We start from the raw sequence: 19,145 nt of genomic DNA on the forward strand, positions 1-19,145 counted from the left end.
CCACTTCTGGAGTTTTCTGCTTATGTGGCACTGAGGGATGGAATCCGGGACTTCACGCATGTGAAGTCGCACTCCGCCACTAAAGCCACGTTCCCAGCCCCAACAATCCACTTCTTAGAGGTTAACTTGGAAAAAGAAATGTTTTATTTGGCAAAAGAGAATATATACAATTCAAAGCCGTTTGGCCTCGAAGGAGGCTCCTTCCCTCCGAAGCCTCCTCCTCGGGGACCTGGCAGGAGATCTGGCTGGAGGAGACCAAGGCCTGGGGTCTTGGGTGTGCCACACGAGAAGGGATAGCTGAGCTTCCACTTTCCTGGGGAGTCGTGGGGGAAGTAGAGACTGGGGTTTGCGCTCAGGACTCAAATCTTTGGCTGTGAATAGGGTGTGGGGTGGACACCCAGTGGAGGTCTCGGGGAACACCCCGCCGGCCCCGCGATCGTCACCTTTTCTGCTGTCGCAGCTCTGCCCTCTGAGCTCTTAGCACCTGCAGCACCGGGTCGTCCTGAAACTCGCTCCCGTCCGAGTCTGCGAAGTAGGCCGAAAAGCGTGACTTTTTAGGGGGTGCTGGATCCCCAGCCAAATCCCGAAAGGGACCACCCGCTCACCTTCCGCGGCCTGCAGAAGTTGGGAGGCCTGTGACAGTAATTCCTCCGAACGGGTGTGGCCATCGGAGGGCGTGGCCGCGGGGCCCCGAGGCCCCGCCTCGCCGGCTGACGCCGGGGTCTCCGCGGGGCGCGGGGATGGCTGCCCCGCGGCCCCGGCCGAGGGCGTGGCTTTGCCCGCCCCGAGCGCCGAGCCCCGCGGGGGGGGCGTGGCCTTGCCTCTCCGAGATTCCCCCTTGGATCTGGCCCGGGATTCAAATGGAGGGGGCGTGGCCTCCCGGGGAGGGGGCGTGGCCTGGGCTTGGGAACCTCTGCCCGGGGCTGTCCGAGACTCAGCCCCCGGTGGAGGCCGGACCCCACGGCGAGAAGGCACGTCCTCCTCGGGGCTGTCGGGGAACAGCCGAGCGGTCACCACCTGGCCCAGGGCCCCCCTGAGCTGCGGGCCCGGACCCTCACCCGCTCCCTTGATTCCCTCGGCAGCCTCTGGATGGGGAGCTCTGGTCCTCAAAAGCTCGGGACTGGGCTTCTGGGACTGGACGGGGATGTTCTGTTCTGGGGTATGAAGGCCCTGGTGGGTGGCAGGGGCCCCAAGGACACTAGCCTGGGGATTTGGGGTGGAGGCTGAGGGATGTGGGATGGGGGCTGGGGGATTCGGGGCGGAGGCTGAGGGATCTGGGATGGGGACTGGGGGAGCTAGGGTGGAGGCTGGGGGCGCTAGGATAGCGGCTAGGGGAACTGGAGTGGAGGCTGGATGAGTTGGGATGGAGGCTGGGGGCACTATGGTAGAGGCTAGGGGAACTGGAGCGGAGGCCAGCAATGTGGGAGGAACTGTCCCAAGAGACACCCAAGAACTGGGCTGCGGGGCCCAGAGGAAGCCATGGGGACTGGGGCCCCAGAGGATGTGTGGAGAGGCCCCGGGTAGTCCAGGAGGTCTCTCTCTAAAGGTCTCAGGGGGACCAGACTGCACCGCACTGGCCGACGGTGGAGCACAGCTGGCCTGGGACCCCATAGAATCAAGAGCCGTCGTAGGGGCAGGAGAGGTCTGTGGACAGACAGGAGGGGGGCTGTGAGCGCAGTGGGAAGTGAGTGGAGGACCCTCAGTTCCCCTGGGGCTCCCCAATCCCTCCCTCCACTCCCCCAACTCACCCAAGTGCTGGGGGCTGCGGGCCGGGGCAGCACACAAGTCCCATCACCCTGGCCTCCTCGAGCCTGCTCAAGTTTTCGACGTTGGCGCCACTGATACAAAATGTCATCCTCAGGTCGCAGAGGTGGCCGAGAGGAGGAGGAGGGGGCTGGGGCTGATACTGAGAGTAGAAGGGTGAGGGGACACAGAAGCCACTGTGTTAGCAGCCTGTTCACCTCCCTCAGCTCTGTCCCAGACAAGGCTGCTCAGGTGATGCCAGTTCTTTGCCAGAAAGGGACGCAGGAGGGGGCAGAGACACTCTTCTGCTTTTCAACCTGCCAGTGTCTGTGTGTGGTGCCAGTCCTGGGGCTTGAACACAGGGCCTGGGTGCTGTCCCTTAGCTTTTTTTCTCAAAGTAGCACTCTGTCATTTGATCTATAGTTCTGCTTCCAATATTAGGTGGGTTAGTTGGAGATAAGAGTCTCATGGAGGGCCAGGAGTTTGGCCTAGTGGTTAAAGTGCTTGCCTAGCATGCACAAAGACCCGGGTTCGATTCCTTGGTACCACATACATAGAAAAAAGTCAGGGGGCCGGGAGTTTGGCCTAGTGGTTAAAGTGCTTGCCTAGCATGCATGAAGACCCGGGTTCGATTCCTCGGTACCACATACATAGAAAAAAAGTCAGAAGTGGTGCTGAGGCTCAAGTGGTAGAGCTCTAGCCTTGAGAAAGTCCAAGGACAGTGCTCAGGCCCTGAGCCCAAGCCCAGGACTGGCAAAAAAAAAAAGAGTCTCATGGAGGGCCAGGAGTTTGGCCTAGTGGTTGAATGCTTGCCTAGCATGCATGAAGACCTGGGTTCGATTCCTCGGTACCACATACATAGAAAAAAGCCAGAAGTGGTGCTGAGGCTCAAGTGGTAGAGCTTCTAGCCTTGAGAAAAATCCAAGGACAGTGCTCAGGCCCTGAGCTCAAGCCCACGACTGGCAAAAAAAAAAAAAGAGTCTCATGGACTTTTCCTGCCTAGGCTGGTTTTGAACTGTCATCTTCAGATCTCAACCTCCTGAGTAGCTAGGATTATAAGTGTAGGCCACTGGTGACCGGCTCAACTTATTGTTCAGTTCATTCAGCCAACAAGTATTTATTGAACCCTTGCTATGTGCTACCCATGTATGTTCTGGACACTGGGGTTTCAGTAGAAAACAGACCAGAGTCTTCTGAATCTGTCCACACCACAGTTAGGGAAGGATTCCTGCCAGGAGGGCCCTGACCATTCAGGTGTCCACGGGCTCCCTAGAGCAGTGAATGGGGAAGAAAGGAGAGTAGGAACCCAGCAGAGTGCCTGTTGTGGTAGTAGTCCTGGTGGAGTAAGTGGGGCTGGACCAGAGGGAGGCCAGTGATAGGGGCAGGAGAATGAACACCTCACGGGCTGCCCTTAACATTCTTTCCTTCTTTCTTTCTTTTTTTTGCCAGTCCTGGGCTTGAGCTCAGGGCCTGAGCACTGTCCTTGGACTTTCTCAAGGCTAGAGCTCTACCACTTGAGCCTCAGCACCACTTCCAGCTTTTTTCTATGCATGTGGTACCGAGGAATAGAACCTGGGTCTTCATGCATGCTAGGCAAGCACTTTAACCACTAGGCCAAACTCCCGGCGCCATGCCCTTAACATTCTTATCTCCAATTAACCAGCCTCCAAAAACCACAAACAGGCTAGAGGCCAAGCCTGAGTTCAAGCTCTGGTACTAGACAAAAAAAAGGCGGGGGGCAGGGGAGAGAAGGGGGAAGAGTCAATCAAAGCAAGTTCAAAATAGATTATAAATAACTTCATAATGCAGAAGCTTTCCCAGACATAGTGGCATATGCCTGTAACCCCAGGCTTCAAGCTCAGGCTAGCCTGGGCCACAAAGCCTCTATAGCAACTCAGGAGGCTAAAATCTGGAGGATTCTGATTTGAAGCCAATTCAGACAGAAATGCCCTTAAAATTATTTTTTTGTTGTTGGTTGTGGGGCTTGAACTCTGGGCCTGGGCATTGTCCCTGAGCATTTTGGCTCAAGGCTACCACCCTACCCCTGGAGCCACAGCACCACTTCCAGTTTTCTAGTGGTTAATTGGAGATGAGAGTCTCTCTGTCTTGAGTGCCCGGGTTGGCTTTGAACTTCGATCCTCAGATCTTAGCCTTCTGAGTAGCTAGGATTACAGGCGTGAGCCACCGTACCTGGCTATTACTTCTGTTGTCTTTTGATTTTCACTGTAGAAATTACTTCTTCGTGTGACTTCATAAATCAGATTTTGTTTTCAAATATGTTGCCAAATTTTGAAAAGCCCCCCTTTTTTTCCTGTCTCTCTGATTTTGTTCAGGATGGCATGGCCTCCAAGGGCTAGAGGCCTGGCTCAGCAATAAGAGCCTTTGCCTAGCAAGAACAAGGCTCCAAGTTCACAGTCCACAATACTGCAAGTCACCTGTCTGAAACTGCAAACGGTTCTAGGCTTCTCCTATACACATGCTAGCTGTTGACAGCGGTACTGACGTGTTCTCCACTTATCAAAAATTCATTTCACTCTCACCAGACCCATAGAAGAATCTGGCTGGCACTCCTGTTTTACAGCAGGGGAGAAGCCCTCCCCCCGCCCTCAGGAATATTCAAAGGTGCACAGCTGGTAAATGGCAGAGAGGAGATTCAAACCCATGCTGCTCTCCATTCTTGAGTCCCAGTGCTTACCAGGTACTGTGGGGCCAGAGTCCTTGCTGGAGTCAGGGGGGGTGAAGGTCATGGGGAAGGGCGAGAAGTCACTGGAGCTGATGGGGAAGGAGGTGCTGCTGGCTTCGCTGGGGCTGAAGGAGGAGGAGATGGACGCCTTGCTGTAAGGAGAAGGCAGAGCTCTCAGCGGCAGTTGGACTAGGCTGTGGCTAGAAGCAATGGGTAGGCTGCTGGGGTGGGAGGCGGCACCTGCGTTTGAGCAGTCTGGCTGCTCTGCTTTGTAAGCTCAGGGTCTCCAGGTCCAGCAGGGATGACTTCCAACTGTTGTGACTCTGCAGAGGAAGAGGGGTCAGAGCGGCCCTCAAAGGCTTCTGGGAAAAGAACTTTGAACAGAGGGCCTGCAGTGCAGTCTAGACTTTAGCTGGCATCTTCATGGCCTCCTCCTCCTCAGGGAAAAGAATCCCATTTGTCTTCATTGGAACCACATCCATTTGGTGCAAGTCCCACCCCCTGACTTTTGGAACTGGCTCTAGCCTTTGCTTCAAGTTGATTGACTCAAGGATGAGCCAATAAGAATGTGCCCTGGGACAACTACTGGAAATGTGCTACTGGAAACATCCTCGCTGAGCACCACCGAAGCCTAGCGACTTAATGGGGCTCATCTTGGCTACAGGGAGGGGCAAGTTTGCTTAGCAAAGAACACAGAACCGACTGGGAATGTGGCTTAGTGGTAGAGTGCTTGCCTAGCATGCATGAATCCCTGGGTTCAATTCCTTGGTACCACATACACAGAAAAAGCTGGAAGTGGCACTGTGGCTCAAGTGGTAGAGTGCCAGCTTTGAGCAAAAGGAGCTCAGGGACAGTTCCAAGACCCTGAGTTCAAGCCCCGGAACTAGCAAAAAGGAGGAAGAGGAGGAGGAGGAGAAGGCAGAACCTGGATCTGGTCAGGCCTGAAAACACTGAAAGCGTCCACTTTTGGAATTCAAATTTACATTTGGTCCACAAGTCCTATTTTTGTTTATAATTTCCTGTGTTGAAGATTGGCTTTACTTCTACCCCATGGCTGAGGCTGTAGGTTCAGGCATGTCGGGGAGTGACTGGATGAGGATACACCCGCTTTGTTTCCTGCAGAAGAACCCTAGCCTGGCATGCACTGGTCACCTTGGCGGGAGCTGGGACTGCAGCTGCTCTTCGGGTTTTTCCTTCTGACTCACTGGCTCCTGCTGAGAAATCTCAGTTGAGTTACAGGGACTGGGAAGAGTGGCAGCCAAGGTCCCCAATAGGGAAAGGCTTTCAGCTGGGGGTGGATGGGACTAATGGATATACCTGCTGCAAACTGACTGCTGGTGTCTGGCAACTCAGACTGCAGCCACCAAAAGTCTGCTGGGGTTGGTCCTGCAGGCCGGCGTTCCTCTCGGCTTGTGGGCTGAGCTTGGCGGAACCTGTTTATATACCTGCATCAGGCAGTAGGAGGGGAAGGGATGAGGACAGCCAAATAATAATAATTATTATAAATATCATCATCATCATCAAAGCTGGCTCTCAGGACCTGCGTGCTGTCCCTTATAGCTTTTCCTCTCAAAGATGGCATTTTATCACTTCATCCAGACCTCTACTTGTGGGCTGATTAGAGATAAGAGTCTCACAAACTTTCCTGTCCATGCTGGCTTCAAACCATGATCCTCTTGAGTAGCCAGGATGACAGGTGTGAGCCACCAGCACCTAGCAGTCCCAGGACTTGAACTGAGGGTCTGAGCGTTATCCTTGGGCTTTCTCAAGGTTAGAGCTCTACCACTTGAGCCACAACACCATTTCCAGCTTTTTCTGTGTATGTGGTATGGAGGAATGGAATCCAGGTCTTCATGCATACTAGGCAAGCTACCCGTAGGCCAAACTCCTGGCCCCAGCTGCAGAATTCTTAACGTAGGTGAAGTGCTTGGTCCTTAAAAGGGCTCTGAGCATGGTGGTGATTATGATGGCCAGCTTTCTCCCACCCTCCTACCCAAACTCCTCTGTCCCCTCAGGATTTCTGATACTTACTTGGCCACCACGGAGTCCTCGCTGTCAGCAAAGTTGGGTGGGGAGGAGGTGCCTATCTGCCCATCGTCATTGCTGAATGGGGATGGGGTCGCTGAACTGGATGGCCAGGAATCCTCTAACAGCTCAGAGGAATTGCTTGCAGCTTTGGGAGCCTGTGGGAGCCTGGATGTCTGAGACTTGGTTGGGCTTAAGGTCTAAGATAAGAGAGAAGACCAGAAGATAACCTGAGAGCTAAGAAGTCATCTTTGCAAGAAGCAAAGACATACAGAATATCTCAGTCCAGAAGAAAATAAACAAATCTCATGAGGTTAATACCACTGTGAACAATCCAGGGTGACTAGAGGTGATGGTAGCAGATCCGGTGGCAGAGAGCTGGACAGGGAAAGCTACAAAGAGGGAATGTGCAGTTGTCTCGTGTGTGTCAGTACTGGGGCTTGAACTCAGAGACTAATGTTGCTCCTTAGCTTTTTAGATCAAGTCTGGTGTTGTGCCACTTTTGCCACGTCTCCATTTTTTGGAGGTTCATTGGAGATAAGAGTCCCCTGGACTTTCCTGCCCAGGCTGTTTTCTAACATTGATCCTCAGATCTCAGCCTCCTGAGTAGCTAGGATTACTGTTATGAGCCACTAGTGCTGGGCTGTGTAGCTGTCTTTTTTTTTTTTTTTTTTTTTTGCCAGTCCTGGGCTTGAGCTCAGGGCCTGAGCACTGTCCTTGGACTTTCTCAAGGCTAGAGCTCTACCACTTGAGCCTCAGCACCACTTCCGGCTTTTTTCTATGTATGTGGTAGCGAGGAATCGAACCCGGGTCTTCATGCATGCTAGGCAAGCACTTTAACCACTAGGCCAAACTCCTGGCCCCTGTGTAGCTGTCTTTTAATCTGTCAACACATGACATTCCTCTAGCAGTCACTCCGGTGTTGGCAGGCTTGTACTCAACACTCTCTATGATGTGTCCTTACCTTAGGGCACCAGGTCTGGCTTTTGGATGGACAGTAATGGCTTTGGTCCAGCAGAGCATCTCCAAAGGGGCTGTCTTGGGTAGAGAGACCTGAGCAGCTATAAAAAAAAAATGAGGAAGAACTAGACAATGAGCATGGACTTCTGAAGCAACAGATTGTAATTCTCATGAAGCACTGTTGCATATTGCAAATAATGACAGTAGAGATCTAAGTCCCCTGAGCCCCTGAAGCAGACAAAAGATCCTAGCAGTGAGCTGGGCCTGGTGGCTCCCACCTATAATCCTAGCTACTCAGGAAGCTGAGATCTGAGGATCGAGGTTCCAAGCCAGCCCGGACACTGAAGGCTGTGACTCTTATCTTCAATTTACCACTGGAAAACAAGAAGTAGGGTGGTAGCCTTGAGCTGAAGAGCTCAGGGACAAGCCCCAGAGCCCCACAACCACCACCACCAACAACAAAAAAGATCATAACAATAGATAGGAGCAGATGGCTTTTAACTTGGGATCCAGTCTAGAAAAGGCTTTCTAAAACTACAGCCATGCTGGGTGCTGGCGGCTTATCCCTGTAATCCTGGTTATTCAGGAGGCGGAGAGTTGAGGATCATGATTAGAAGCCAGCATAGGCAGAAATGACCATCAGACCTTTGCAATTAATCAGCAAAAAACCACAAGTGGATGTGTGGCTCAAATGGTACAGCACCAGCCTGGACTGAAAAAGTTAAGAGACAACACCTAGGCTCAAGCCCCAGCTGGGACTAGCACAAAAAATAAAAAAATAAGTTGATGCAGGTTAATACATATATAGCAATGTATAATGGTCAAATCAGGGTAATTAGCATTTCCATCGTCTTAAACCCTCCCAGATGGTTTTGGAGTGCTGCTGTTTGAGTGACCGTCACTAGATCCTTTACTAGATCCTTCCGTTCTTAGAAAGAGTACGTGGACTACAATTCCCATGATTCACCGGGCCGGCTCCACCTCGCGAGAAACTTCAAAGACTACGCCCATGGGCGCTTGGAGGCAATTTCAAAAAATAAGAAACTGAATTTACAGGCTGCCTTTGGGCTTCACCGGGGCAAATCGTGCCTTAGGGACATTCAGGGAGGGTGTAAGGTGTGAACAATTCTCTCTGACGGTGACGTCTGCGGCTGGAGCTGCCCGGGACTGTGCAGGATGTTGGGAGTTGTAGTTCCAGTGCGGCCTAACTCGAGGCTTCAGGTCCTAGGGAACCGGTGCTGCCCTAGCCCTGGGATCTCCCTGTGGCCTCTGGAAGAGCGATCGGTCTCACCTGTGGTCCATTCCGCAACTACTTGATTGCTGGAACCTGCTGCGTTCGTTCACCGGACAGACGCCGCGCGCATCCGTGTCGCTTAGCAATTACGGCCCCGCCCCTCTGGGAAGGCCCTCTCTGGAAGAGAGTGGCGTCCAAGCCGACCAATAATATCGAGGAAAACAAAAAGTAACTGGAAAATGAGCAATCTAAGGTGTCTTATGATTGGCTGTCAGGCTGGCCTGCTTGGGAACCTGTTCTGGTTGGAGAATCCGTAGTGTGCGGAAATGATGGGCAAGATGATGGACCAATGGACAGGAGCTGCAGCTGGGCTTGAACCTGCGAGCGAGTACTTTGGCTTTCCTTGCACTCTCGCTTTCTAACCTTCTTTCTTGGTGGCCACGGAAGAAAATTCCCTGTCCTTGTCTCATTCCTGGTCTATTCATTACAGGGCAGTTAGGGAATTTATCCCTTCTTTAGTTGGGCCAGCCAGCCGGTCCCGATGATCACCTAACCTCTTCCTTCTTGCGGCAGTAGCAGCTGGTTGCACCGCGTGCCAGGCCCGGGCTCCAGGCCCAGGTAACGGGATCAAAATGAGCTATTTTGGGCTCCGACGCGCGGCCCCCGAGGGCCCCGACTGGAGTGTTTGTGCTCATGCCCCCTGGCCGCTGTGCACCCAAGGCTGAGTCAGAGGCACAGAATTAGGCCCGACCTGCGGGGGTGGGGGTGAGAGGCTGGGCCAAAGGTCCCGCGGAAGATGGGGGTAGGGTCTGTTCTGTGTCCTCCTGACAGCCTGGCTCTGCTACCACATTTTCCAGGAATCTGCTTCCAAGTTCTCTGCGTCATCCTCATAGTTGCCATAGGGGTGTGTGGATGGATTAAGGGGACTGAGGAAACTTTCTTGGGGGGAGGCAGGGGGTTAGAGGGCACGTTCTGTCCTCCACACCGGCAAGGGTCTTCCGCGTGCCTAAGTTTCCCTTTCAGAAAACTGAAAAAAAAAAAATCGAAGTGACATTTTCCTGGGGTCCTCTCCGAAGCATCCAGTAGGTGCCTAATAAATGGCTAAGTCATTATCGGGGCTTCTAAATAAGGATATTAATGGCCCTGGCTGGCCACAATCCAGATGTCCCCGACAGGCCGGGCCAAGAGGCTGGCACCGGGCGCACTATAAATGAACAGCTGGGGACAAAGGGGACTCGCAGAGCTCCGGGCGGCGGCGGCGGAGGAACAGGATGGAGATCCCAGTGCCGGTGCAGCCGTCTTGGCTGCGTCGTGCTTCGGCTCCACTGCCGGGATTTTCTACCCCCGGACGTCTCTTTGATCAACGTTTCGGCGAAGGGCTGCTGGAGGCCGAGCTAGCTGCGCTCTGCCCTGCCGCGATGGCCCCCTATTACCTGCGTGCCCCCAGCGTGGCACTGCCCACTGCCCAGGTGCCCAGGCTTGGGGCAGAGATAACTGGACAATGAACAAAGCTGGGGGGGGGGGAGTTGAGTTAACCTGGGAAGGGAGGGTGCGGGGGTAGAAAAGTGATCTTAATAGAATTCCGAGGGGAGTGGAAAGGCTGGGTCCCTCCAGGAGTCTTGAGTCCTTCAAAGGAGGCAGGTGACCCACGGAATCTGGGGGAGAGGGTAGGGAGGAGGAGAGGAAGGATTGGAGATGGGGTGGTCATAGGGGGAGGGAGGGGGGGTCCTCTCCTGGACAGGTAACAGGTTAGGAAGAATTCTGAGACTTGATAGGTCATTCTGAAATGGAAGGGTACCAGTTACTGCGGAGGGGAAGGGAGGTCCGGTGACCTCGGGGCTCTGGAGACTGGGAGAAAAGAGGCGAGGGCTGGTGAGGGTGGGGGTGGGGGGATAAGAGCCCTTGTGGAGAGGACACGGGGTGGGGAAGGGCAGACATCCTCCCTCTGTGCAGGCCGAGGTCGGAACCTTGCGGGGGGAGGGGCGTGGGGCCTCAGCACCCTACAGGAACGAGACAGGGATCCCCGGGATCGATCGCGGGTGAAAGCGGCTGTAAGTATAGAGGGGCACCGACTCCCCAGGTGCGGAAGCCTGCGTTTGCTGAAGTTCCGGAGCCGACCGACTGGGGGCGGGGACGGGGAGGGAGCCTTGGTGGGTGCTAAGATCCTGGCCCTGGTCGGATGACTGCCCTGCCCGTGCCCTCCTGTGCTCAGGCACCCACGGATCCCGGCCATTTCTCGGTACTGTTGGACGTGAAGCATTTCTCGCCAGAGGAAATCACTGTCAAGGTGGTTGGCGATCACGTCGAGGTGCATGCGCGCCACGAGGAGCGCCCGGTGAGCTCCTGGACCCGGTGGGAAATTGTGTGCCAGCGGAAAGGGGCGTGGCCACGGGCGATGGGCGGGACCTCGGAGATAGGCGGAGTCAGATTTAATAGGCGGAGCCACCGAGACCGGAGTAGCGGGGCGGTGGGCGGGGCCTGCGCGAGGGGGCGGGGCCCACTCAACCCCTCTCCCCCCCAACCAGGACGAGCACGGGTTCATCGCCCGCGAGTTCCACCGCCGCTACCGCCTGCCTCCCGGTGTGGACCCCGCGGCCGTGACCTCGGCACTGTCCCCCGAGGGTGTCCTGTCCATCCAGGCCGCACCAGCTTCGGCCCAGGCCCCACTGCCGTCACCAGCTGCTGCCAAGTAGGGGATCCGGCGCACGTGAACCCGGAGAACCACTTTGGCTCCTCATAAAAAAGCCGATCTGACTCCGCCCAGCCAGACATCCTGACCGCGCCAAGACTGCCCTCCACCCAAACCCAGATCCTGCCTGGCCTGGCCAGCGTCAGACCCCCCCCCTCTCAACCCAGCACCCCACCCCACTGTTATCCCTCTAGGGCTCCCTCTTGAGTTCCTTCTGACTCCTGTGAAGTATCTGCCTCCCCCCAACACAAGATAAGAGGGTAACCATCCCCCATTCCAGGTTAGTCAGGCTGACTCCTCCACATGCCCCAGACTGCAAGGGATCTCCCACTCCAGAACGACCAGGCCGGGTCCCCGAACTCCAGATCCTGCCCTCACAGACACTCCACTACCCCAAGCCCATTCTCTGACCTGAAACCCCAGCCACACACCCAGATTCTTGAATTCCTTTTGAACCTCCTCTCTAAACTCCCCTACACCAGGTCAACCAGGACCCCAACTTCAAGTTGTAGACTTCTCAGACTAGTTGTTTGTGCTAGGCCCCGATACCCTTCCCAGCTCACCAGTAGATTTGCTCTGAATCCCAGGCCCTTAAGCTTGCTGTTCTAGACAATGCCCTCCATTTCCAAATGCTGCAAAATCCAACCAAACAGCTAGCTTTCATCCCCACAGCCTGACTCCCTGTCACCTAATAAAGATGCCAGTCCTGTGTCAGCTGCTTCCTGCCTGGCCAGGAAGGAGGGGCTTGAGCACAGGGTCAGAGGTGGGACATATTTATTGGGGGAGGGGGAAAGGGGGGCTGGGTACATCACTGGCGGTCATACATCTCCCGCAGGATCTTCATGCTTTCTGAGTATCGGAGCTGGTTCCGATGAGAGGCCTCCTTCCACCTGGGAGAAGCAGAAGGCAGAGGGAGGCCTTGGCTATGTCACAGGTGGCCATAGGAGAGGGAAAGCAAGAGGGAGGATGCTCACCTCTGGCGGATGCGTTTCCAGCGCTGCATGTTGCGATAGATGAGTGTAGAGGGGGAAGGCTCGGGCTCAGAGGGCTGTGGGGTGAGAGAGGCCACATCTGACCACTTCCTCCCCACAAGTCCTCTGAGCCCTCCACCTTCCTGTCCCCTCCCCCAGGGTCAGGGATGCCATGGTCATCTGTCCTGCCCTCATTCTGCCACCTGTCAGCCTTGTAGACCCACCTCATCATCTGGGGTGCCCTGGGTCTCTGGCTGCAGTGGGGATGGAATGCGGGATCGGCAGGCCTCGCCAGGGGGCCCTGGGGCCGTGGGTGGTGGCAGCTTGTACACATCATGACTCTTGCTGTTGGTGACCTCTGAACCCTGGGGACAGAGGAGCCCCATCCCAGATCCAAGAGTTAAGCATGGTGGTCACCCCTCCCTCCTTTCCCAGGGACAAGTATCATGAGAGTCTCACCAAGAAACCCATGCTTGGAGAAGTTACGCCTGAAGAATATAAACGGGATGCCTGCTCCAGAGGCACACTACTCATGTCAGTCCAGGGCAGACGCAGCCTGCCTGCCGCGGGGAATTGTCTAGGGGTCCCTGTCTGAGTTGTCTAGATTCTCACCTTCCCAATGGCATGGTAGCCAGGTCTGCGGTGATCTTAGCAGTTCAAAGGGTTACATATAGTTAGGTGCCAGTGGGTCACGCCTGTCACCCTGGTAACTCAGGAGGCTGAGATCTGGAGATCCTGGTTTGAAGCTAACCCAGGCAGGAAAAGGCTATGAGACTCTTATCTCCACTGAACCACAAAAAAGCCACAAGTGGAGATAGGGCTCAAGTGGTAGAGTGCAAATCAAACGAAGGGGATAGCACTCTACCATTTGAGTCTTTTTCATGGTTCTGGTTTCTGGTGGTTCATTGGAGATAAAGAGTCTTATGGAGTTTCCTGCCCTGCATGGCTTGGAACCATGATCCCCAGATCTCAGCCTCATGAGTAGCTGGGATGACAGGTATGAATGATCAACACTGTAAGTTCCAACGCTTATTTGGGCTTCCCTTGAGCCCATCGACCCCACTGCCCACCCTGACTGCTGGGATGGCACCCACCCGCCCATCCCACCTCCTCATCCTCCGGCAGCGGGGGCAGCGGTGAGCTGGGGGAACGCTCCCGCTCTCGCATTGCAGGGCTGTTACGCATCCAGGCTCGGCAGATTGGGTACAGCGGTGTGTTCTCGCTGAACTGAGCCAAGTCCACGCTCCGGTCAAACAGCTTGATCACATATGTGTCTGGGGTGGTGGGGTAGGAGGGGAGTGAGCACCCTCCTGGAGCCCCTGGCTCTCTTGCCCACCCTCAACTAGGGCCACAGGCCTACTTACTGGATCGCTGAGGCCCTCCCTCGGCCAGCCCGTCCTCCATCTCTCTCCTCTTCTTCCTCCGCTGGTGCGGGAAGCGGGCAGAAGGCCTGTGTGGGGGTGGAGACTGTCAGGGCCGGGGCGGGGCTAAGCATCTCTCCACAGCTGGCTGGAACTCTGCCATCTTACCTTTTGCCAGTGGATGTGATGGAGCAATCCCTGGGGGAGGGGGGTGGGGGAGAGACAAGGCATTAGCAGGGGGAACCTCAAACAAATATGGGCTGAAGTCCCCACAAAGGACACCCAGGGGATACTCAGGTCCCCCATAGCCTTTGTGTTCCAGCCATATCCCTAGTCTTCACACTTAGGGCTGCGATGGATCACACCCAGGGTGGAGCAGGGAGGGCTCAGCTGCCATCAAAACACCAGCTGGGACCCAGTGGCTGACACCTGTCATCCTGGCTACTCAGGAGGCTAAGATCTGAGGATGTTGGTTCAAAGCCAGCCCAGGCAGACAAATCTGTGAGACTCTTATCTTTAATTAACCAGCAAAAAAAAAAAAAAAAAAAAAAAAAAAAACCACCTGGAGGTAGAAGTGTGGCTCACGTGGGAAAATGCTAGCTTTGAGAAAAAAAAAAACAAAGAGAAGAAAAAGAAAGGCCTTGAGTTCAAGCCCTAGAATTGGCACAAAATTACAACTGCTGGGAATGTGGTTTTGTGATAGTGCTTGCCTAGTAGGCAAGAGGCCATGGGTTCAATTCCTCAGTACCACATAGACAGAAAAAGCTGGAAGTGGCAATGTAGCTCACATGGTAGTATTAGCCTTGAAAAAAAGAAGCGCAGAGACAGTGCTCAGGCCCTGAGTTCAAGTTCCAGGACTGACAAAACAAAACTTCCTGTTAGATGCGGTAGCTCATGCCCATAATTCTATCCATTCAGAACACTCAGACCTGAGGATTTTGGTTCTAAGTCAAACCAGGAAGAAAAGTCTATGAGACCCTTAATCACCAATTAACCACCAGAAAACTGGAAGTGGAGCTGTGGCTCAAAGTGGTAGAGCACTAGCCTTGAGCAAAAGAGCTCAGGGACAGCACCCAGGCCCTGAGGTCAAATGCCACAACCAACCAAAAACAAATAAAAACCTTCTTACTTGTTGTGGGTGTCTGAGGTGGTTTTCCCCGCGTCTTCATCCAGTCGCTCCCTGGTAAGAGAAGAGAGCTGTCATCTTAGGGTACCAAGACTCAAGAGTGGGGGCTATGAATATGGCTTAGGGTACAGTGCTTGCCTAGCGCGCACAAAGCCCTGGGTTGGATTCCTCAGTACTACCTAATACACAGAAAAAGCCAGAAGTGGTGCTGTAGCTCAAGTGGTGGAGTGTTAACCTTGAGCAAAAGAAGCTCAGGAACTCTGCCTAGGCCCTGAGTTCAAGCCCCAGAACTGGCAAAAAAAAAAAGAGTTGGACAGTGTGGAGTAGCCTCCTGTGAGGCTCATCACAATTTATCCAGGATCACAGCATCCAACCTGCCACAACACACAACCCTGCGAAGCCTGGGGGACGAGGTCCCAACCTGTCCATGTGACTCTTCTCCAACAGGCACTGCAGAACGGCATCCAGCTGGTTCCGGGCCTTGGCCATCTCCAGTTCTGTGAGAAGAGGGTATGAAGCAGGAGTCAGCTGTGTGTGTCTAGGCTCCATCTGGGCAGACTGGCTCACACCGGGATAACCAGTGTCACTCTCAGGAGACACAGTGAACACCGGGGTGGTGCAAAAAAGGTCCCAGTCATGGGCAGAAACCAAAAGGATGGATGAATGGTGCCCCTGTCTCCGTCCTCAGCTTTGGCTTTCCTCAACCTCAACTTGGGGATCCCACAGCATGGAAACATGCCCTACCCCTTTTCCCTGAGGTCCTGCCACTGGCCTCAGTGTGTCTCAGATCTGAAGCTCCTGATCCAAAGCTAACCCAAGCAGTAAAGACTGGGAGACTCGTCTCCAGTAAACAACCAAAGAAAGCCAGAAGTGGAGAGGTGGCTCAAATGGTAGAGCACCAGACTTGAGTTAAAAAAAAAGCTAAGTGTGTTCTGTGAAAGACATTAAATTTTTTGAGTGCTGTAGCAGGTCTCTTCACTTTTTGCAGAGTAGCCAGTGTAGCTTCTTTGTATACATTTAATAGTTATCCAAAGGTCCATCTTTATAACTTTTTTATTTCTTAGTGATTTAATGAGTATATGTTGTCTGTTTTCCTATGCCTTTCAGCTCAAGAAATGTTAGTGTCACCTTTTTTCTTTCTTAGATCTTGATAGGAGCAAACAAAAAAAATGATAATTCTTTGAAGAAAGAAAGGGATTAAGTAATTTTTTTCCTTACACTTTCTTTAAGGTCAGGGGCTTTAATCTATGAAAAAGTAGTAAGTAGTTATTTGTAACTTGTACAAAGCAGCAGCCAGCCTTAAAACAGTCCATTTTGTCTAAGTGTTAGAGCAATGAATACTAATGTACTGTTAGTTTACCTTAAAATGACTAGATGATAGAATTTAAGAACTTATTATAGGTTACTTGGTGTACAGATAATCATTTAAGAGTAAAATCTTTGGGGCTGGGAGTTTGGCCTAGTGGTAGAGTGCTTGCCTAGCATGCACGAAGACCCGGGTTTGATTCCTTGGTACCACATACTTAGAAAAAGCCAGAAGTGGTGCTGAGGCTCAAGTGGTAGAGTTCTAGCCTTGAGAAAAATCCATGGATAGTGCTCAGGCCCTGAGCTTAAGCCCAAGACTGGCAAAAAAAAAAAGAAGAGTAAAATCTTTATCATGTTTTTAAAAAAAAGCTAAGGCACAACAACCAAGCCCTAAATCCAAGCCTCAACACAAAGTCATAGACACACAGTTGTTGCTCCAGACAAGCCTTGAAGTATTCATCTGCCTCAGACTCTCTGGGAGCTATGGGTATAGAGATTATTGTACCAGCTCTGATATGTATGTATGGATGTATGTATGTACGTGTGTGTGTGTGTGTCTATATGTATTGCCAGACCCAGTCTTATTATTGTTGTTGGTATTCTATTAGAACTAAGGGCCTCAAAATTCCTGGGCTTTCCTGCTTCTTTGGTGTTCTACCACTTGAGTCATTCCTCCAGCCATTGATTTTCCTAGCTACTTTGGAGATGGGAGTCTCCCAGACTTCTCTGCCTGGACTGGCCTTCCAAGTGTGATCCTCTAGATCTCAGTCTCCTTAGCAGCTAAAGTACAGGCATGAGCTACCAACTCCCTGATTGATTCTTATTTTGCTTTTTTTTTTTTTTTTGCCAGCCCTGGGACTTGAACTCAGGGCCTGGGCACTGTTCCTGAGCTTCTTTTGCTCAAGGCTAGCACTCTACCACTTGAGCTACAGCTCCATTTCTGGCTTTTTCTGTTTGTGTGGTGCTGAGGAATCCAACCCAGGGCTTTGTGCATGCCAGGCAAGCACTCTACCACTAAGCCACATTCCCAGCCCTCTTATTTTGCTTTGTAATAGAACTTTATACCATCTAACATGCCACCTTATTTTACAATGATCTTCCGTCCTGAGTCTGTGCCCTCTACAGCTATTCCCATCACCTGTCTCCTGTGCCTGAGCTTGACTCCCGCAGTCATTCCTGAGTCCTGGAATGACTGGACTACAGCGATCGTGAGGAATAACAGCCCTTTCGCTGTGAACCCACCGCACAATGCCACGGAAAAGACCCCATCTCAGAGTTAGGACTTGGGACGCCCACGTACAACTTTTGGCAGCCGCAGTCTAGTCCCAGAGCTCCCGGGAGCGGCCATCGGTGGCTGCCTGCTCCAGCCACCGCCGGGCCGGCCGCAGGGGGAAGGCACGGAGCCCGCCTTTTCGCGATGGAGCTGTCCGTCAAGGCCTCCCGCACCTTGATCGTCCCGGCGCGCCCCCCTCCCCACCTTGGGATCCTCACCTGATTTCTCCACCTTCACCTTCACGGGGAACATGGTTAAGATTGGTTTCTGGCCAGCAGAAAAAAATCCAAAAGCAGCACGCAGAAGAGAGACCAAAGGTAACCGGGTGCACGGGTTGCACGTCCAGCCTGAGCAATGGACAGCCACGACAGCCGCCGCGGATGCCACCTCCCTTTTTTCGCTTTCTGGAGGCGGGATCCCCTTCAGCAGTTACCTGTTCCTATTAGTCAGGGAAGCCGTCAATCTCCTACCCTAACCAATCGGCAGCTACAGCCGGCACTTCCCAGCTATATAAGTCCACCTTCTTGGGTGGGCCCCGTTTCCGGAAACAAATCAACGAAAACCCAAGATGCCTCCTGGGAGTTGTAGTTCCACCTACCTAGACTCAGGGGGAGTAACAACGCCTGCGTCGCGCGGGGCACGATGGGAAACAGAACCCTCCCCTCCCCCCTCTGCCTCGCGCACCGTGATGCCTCCTGGGATTTGTAGTCTTGAGTTGTAACATCAATTTAGTTATTTACGGGATTTAACTAACTACTCAAAGGGCTGGGTTTAGTCCCTGAAAGGGAGACTAGACTGGGATCAGGCTGGATCCTCTCTTAAGGAGCTCTTAGTAGGTGCCAACTATGTGCTAGGTCTTTTCAGATACAACTATGTTTCAAAGTATTTATTAGTGTGCCAGGCATTCATCTTAGGCCGTGTGGACACTGCGGTGTACAGAAGAGACAAAAATCTTGGCACTAGATGCCAGCTGTGGGGAGATTTTATCTTGTACATGGGATCAGATAAAGTAACTCCTGACAGAAACTGTAAGGAAACCAGCTGAATGTTTGACTTGATGACTGATGTTGTGTGGTTCAGGTTAAATGTATATTCTTTTAATCAATGAGTAAAGCATTAAAAAGTGAAAAAAAATCTAAAAAAAAATCTTTGCACTAATGGAGTATATATTTTAGACGATGGAAGGCCTGATAGGGAAAACATTCCACGGTGTTTTTTTTTCCCCCCCAAGTATGTATTTTAAGAAAAAAAATGACTTGAGGCTAGGTGCCCATGGCTCACACACCTATGATCCTAATTACTCAGAAGGCTACGATCTGAGGATTGAGGTTCAAAGGTCCCCATCAGACTTTCACCTCTAATTAACTACTCAAAAAGCTCCGAAGTGGCACTGAGGCTCAAAGTGGTAGAGCACTAGCCTTGAGGAAAGTCCAAGGACAGTACTCATGCCCTGAGTTCAGTACCCAGGACTGGCAAAAAAAAAAAAAAATCTTATGGGACAGTGCCCAAATCGCAAGTTCAAACCCCACCACTGACCAAGAAAAATAAAGACTGCCTTGAAATGGTCACAGGGAGCATCAGGGCCTTGTTGCTGTTGTTGTGGCAGTAGGACAGCACTACAGTTTGTAGGCAAGTCCTTGCTCTTGTTAGGCAGGTGCTGCCTTACTTGAGCCATGGCCCAATTTTTTGCTTTTATTTTCCAAGTTGGGGGGCAGTCTCACATTCAGGTGGGAGCAAACTTGGGCCATGATCCTATTTACACTTCCTTAAGAGCT

The 19,145-nt window shown here is 52.8% G+C and overlaps 3 protein-coding genes across 5 annotated transcripts; 1 reads left to right on the plus strand and 2 right to left on the minus strand.

Moving 5' to 3' along the window:
• Nucleotides 1–121: 121 nt before the first annotated feature.
• On the minus strand, nt 122–8,900 carry Proser3 (proline and serine rich 3). The gene is made up of 11 exons (XM_090322160.1): nt 8,703–8,900; nt 7,416–7,512; nt 6,458–6,651; nt 5,744–5,871; nt 5,579–5,640; nt 4,667–4,749; nt 4,439–4,578; nt 1,749–1,906; nt 606–1,644; nt 444–525; nt 122–313 (listed from the first exon to the last, which is right to left on the minus strand). The coding sequence occupies exons 1-11, from the start codon at nt 8,711–8,713 to the stop codon at nt 172–174; spliced, it is 2,136 nt and encodes a 711-aa protein (XP_090178286.1). The 5' UTR covers nt 8,714–8,900; the 3' UTR covers nt 122–171.
• Nucleotides 8,901–9,744: 844 nt separating this feature from the next.
• On the plus strand, nt 9,745–11,624 carry Hspb6 (heat shock protein family B (small) member 6). Its single transcript, XM_090321897.1, has 3 exons — nt 9,745–10,114; nt 10,858–10,980; nt 11,171–11,624. The coding sequence occupies exons 1-3, from the start codon at nt 9,917–9,919 to the stop codon at nt 11,336–11,338; spliced, it is 489 nt and encodes a 162-aa protein (XP_090178023.1). The 5' UTR covers nt 9,745–9,916; the 3' UTR covers nt 11,339–11,624.
• Nucleotides 11,625–12,091: 467 nt separating this feature from the next.
• Nucleotides 12,092–17,991, minus strand: Lin37 (lin-37 DREAM MuvB core complex component). Of its 3 annotated transcripts, none has more exons than XM_090323016.1 (9): nt 17,969–17,991; nt 15,214–15,289; nt 14,796–14,846; nt 13,835–13,864; nt 13,670–13,755; nt 13,413–13,579; nt 12,530–12,670; nt 12,309–12,382; nt 12,092–12,224 (listed from the first exon to the last, which is right to left on the minus strand). In XM_090323016.1, exons 2-9 carry the CDS (start codon nt 15,279–15,281, stop codon nt 12,143–12,145), a joined length of 699 nt encoding a protein of 232 aa, XP_090179142.1. In that variant the 5' UTR covers nt 15,282–15,289; nt 17,969–17,991; the 3' UTR covers nt 12,092–12,142. The 3 variants fall into 3 exon arrangements, with proteins under 3 accessions (XP_090179142.1, XP_090179141.1, XP_090179140.1); XM_090323015.1 differs by lacking the exon at nt 17,969–17,991 and adding an exon at nt 17,804–17,962; XM_090323014.1 differs by lacking the exon at nt 17,969–17,991 and adding an exon at nt 17,589–17,791.
• Between the last annotated feature and the right edge of the window lie 1,154 nt (nt 17,992–19,145).

Source organism: Megascapheus bottae, chromosome 31 (genome assembly GCF_031878675.1).
Source record: "Megascapheus bottae isolate mThoBot1 chromosome 31, mThoBot2.hap1, whole genome shotgun sequence".
NCBI classification, from domain to species: domain Eukaryota; kingdom Metazoa; phylum Chordata; class Mammalia; order Rodentia; family Geomyidae; genus Megascapheus; species Megascapheus bottae.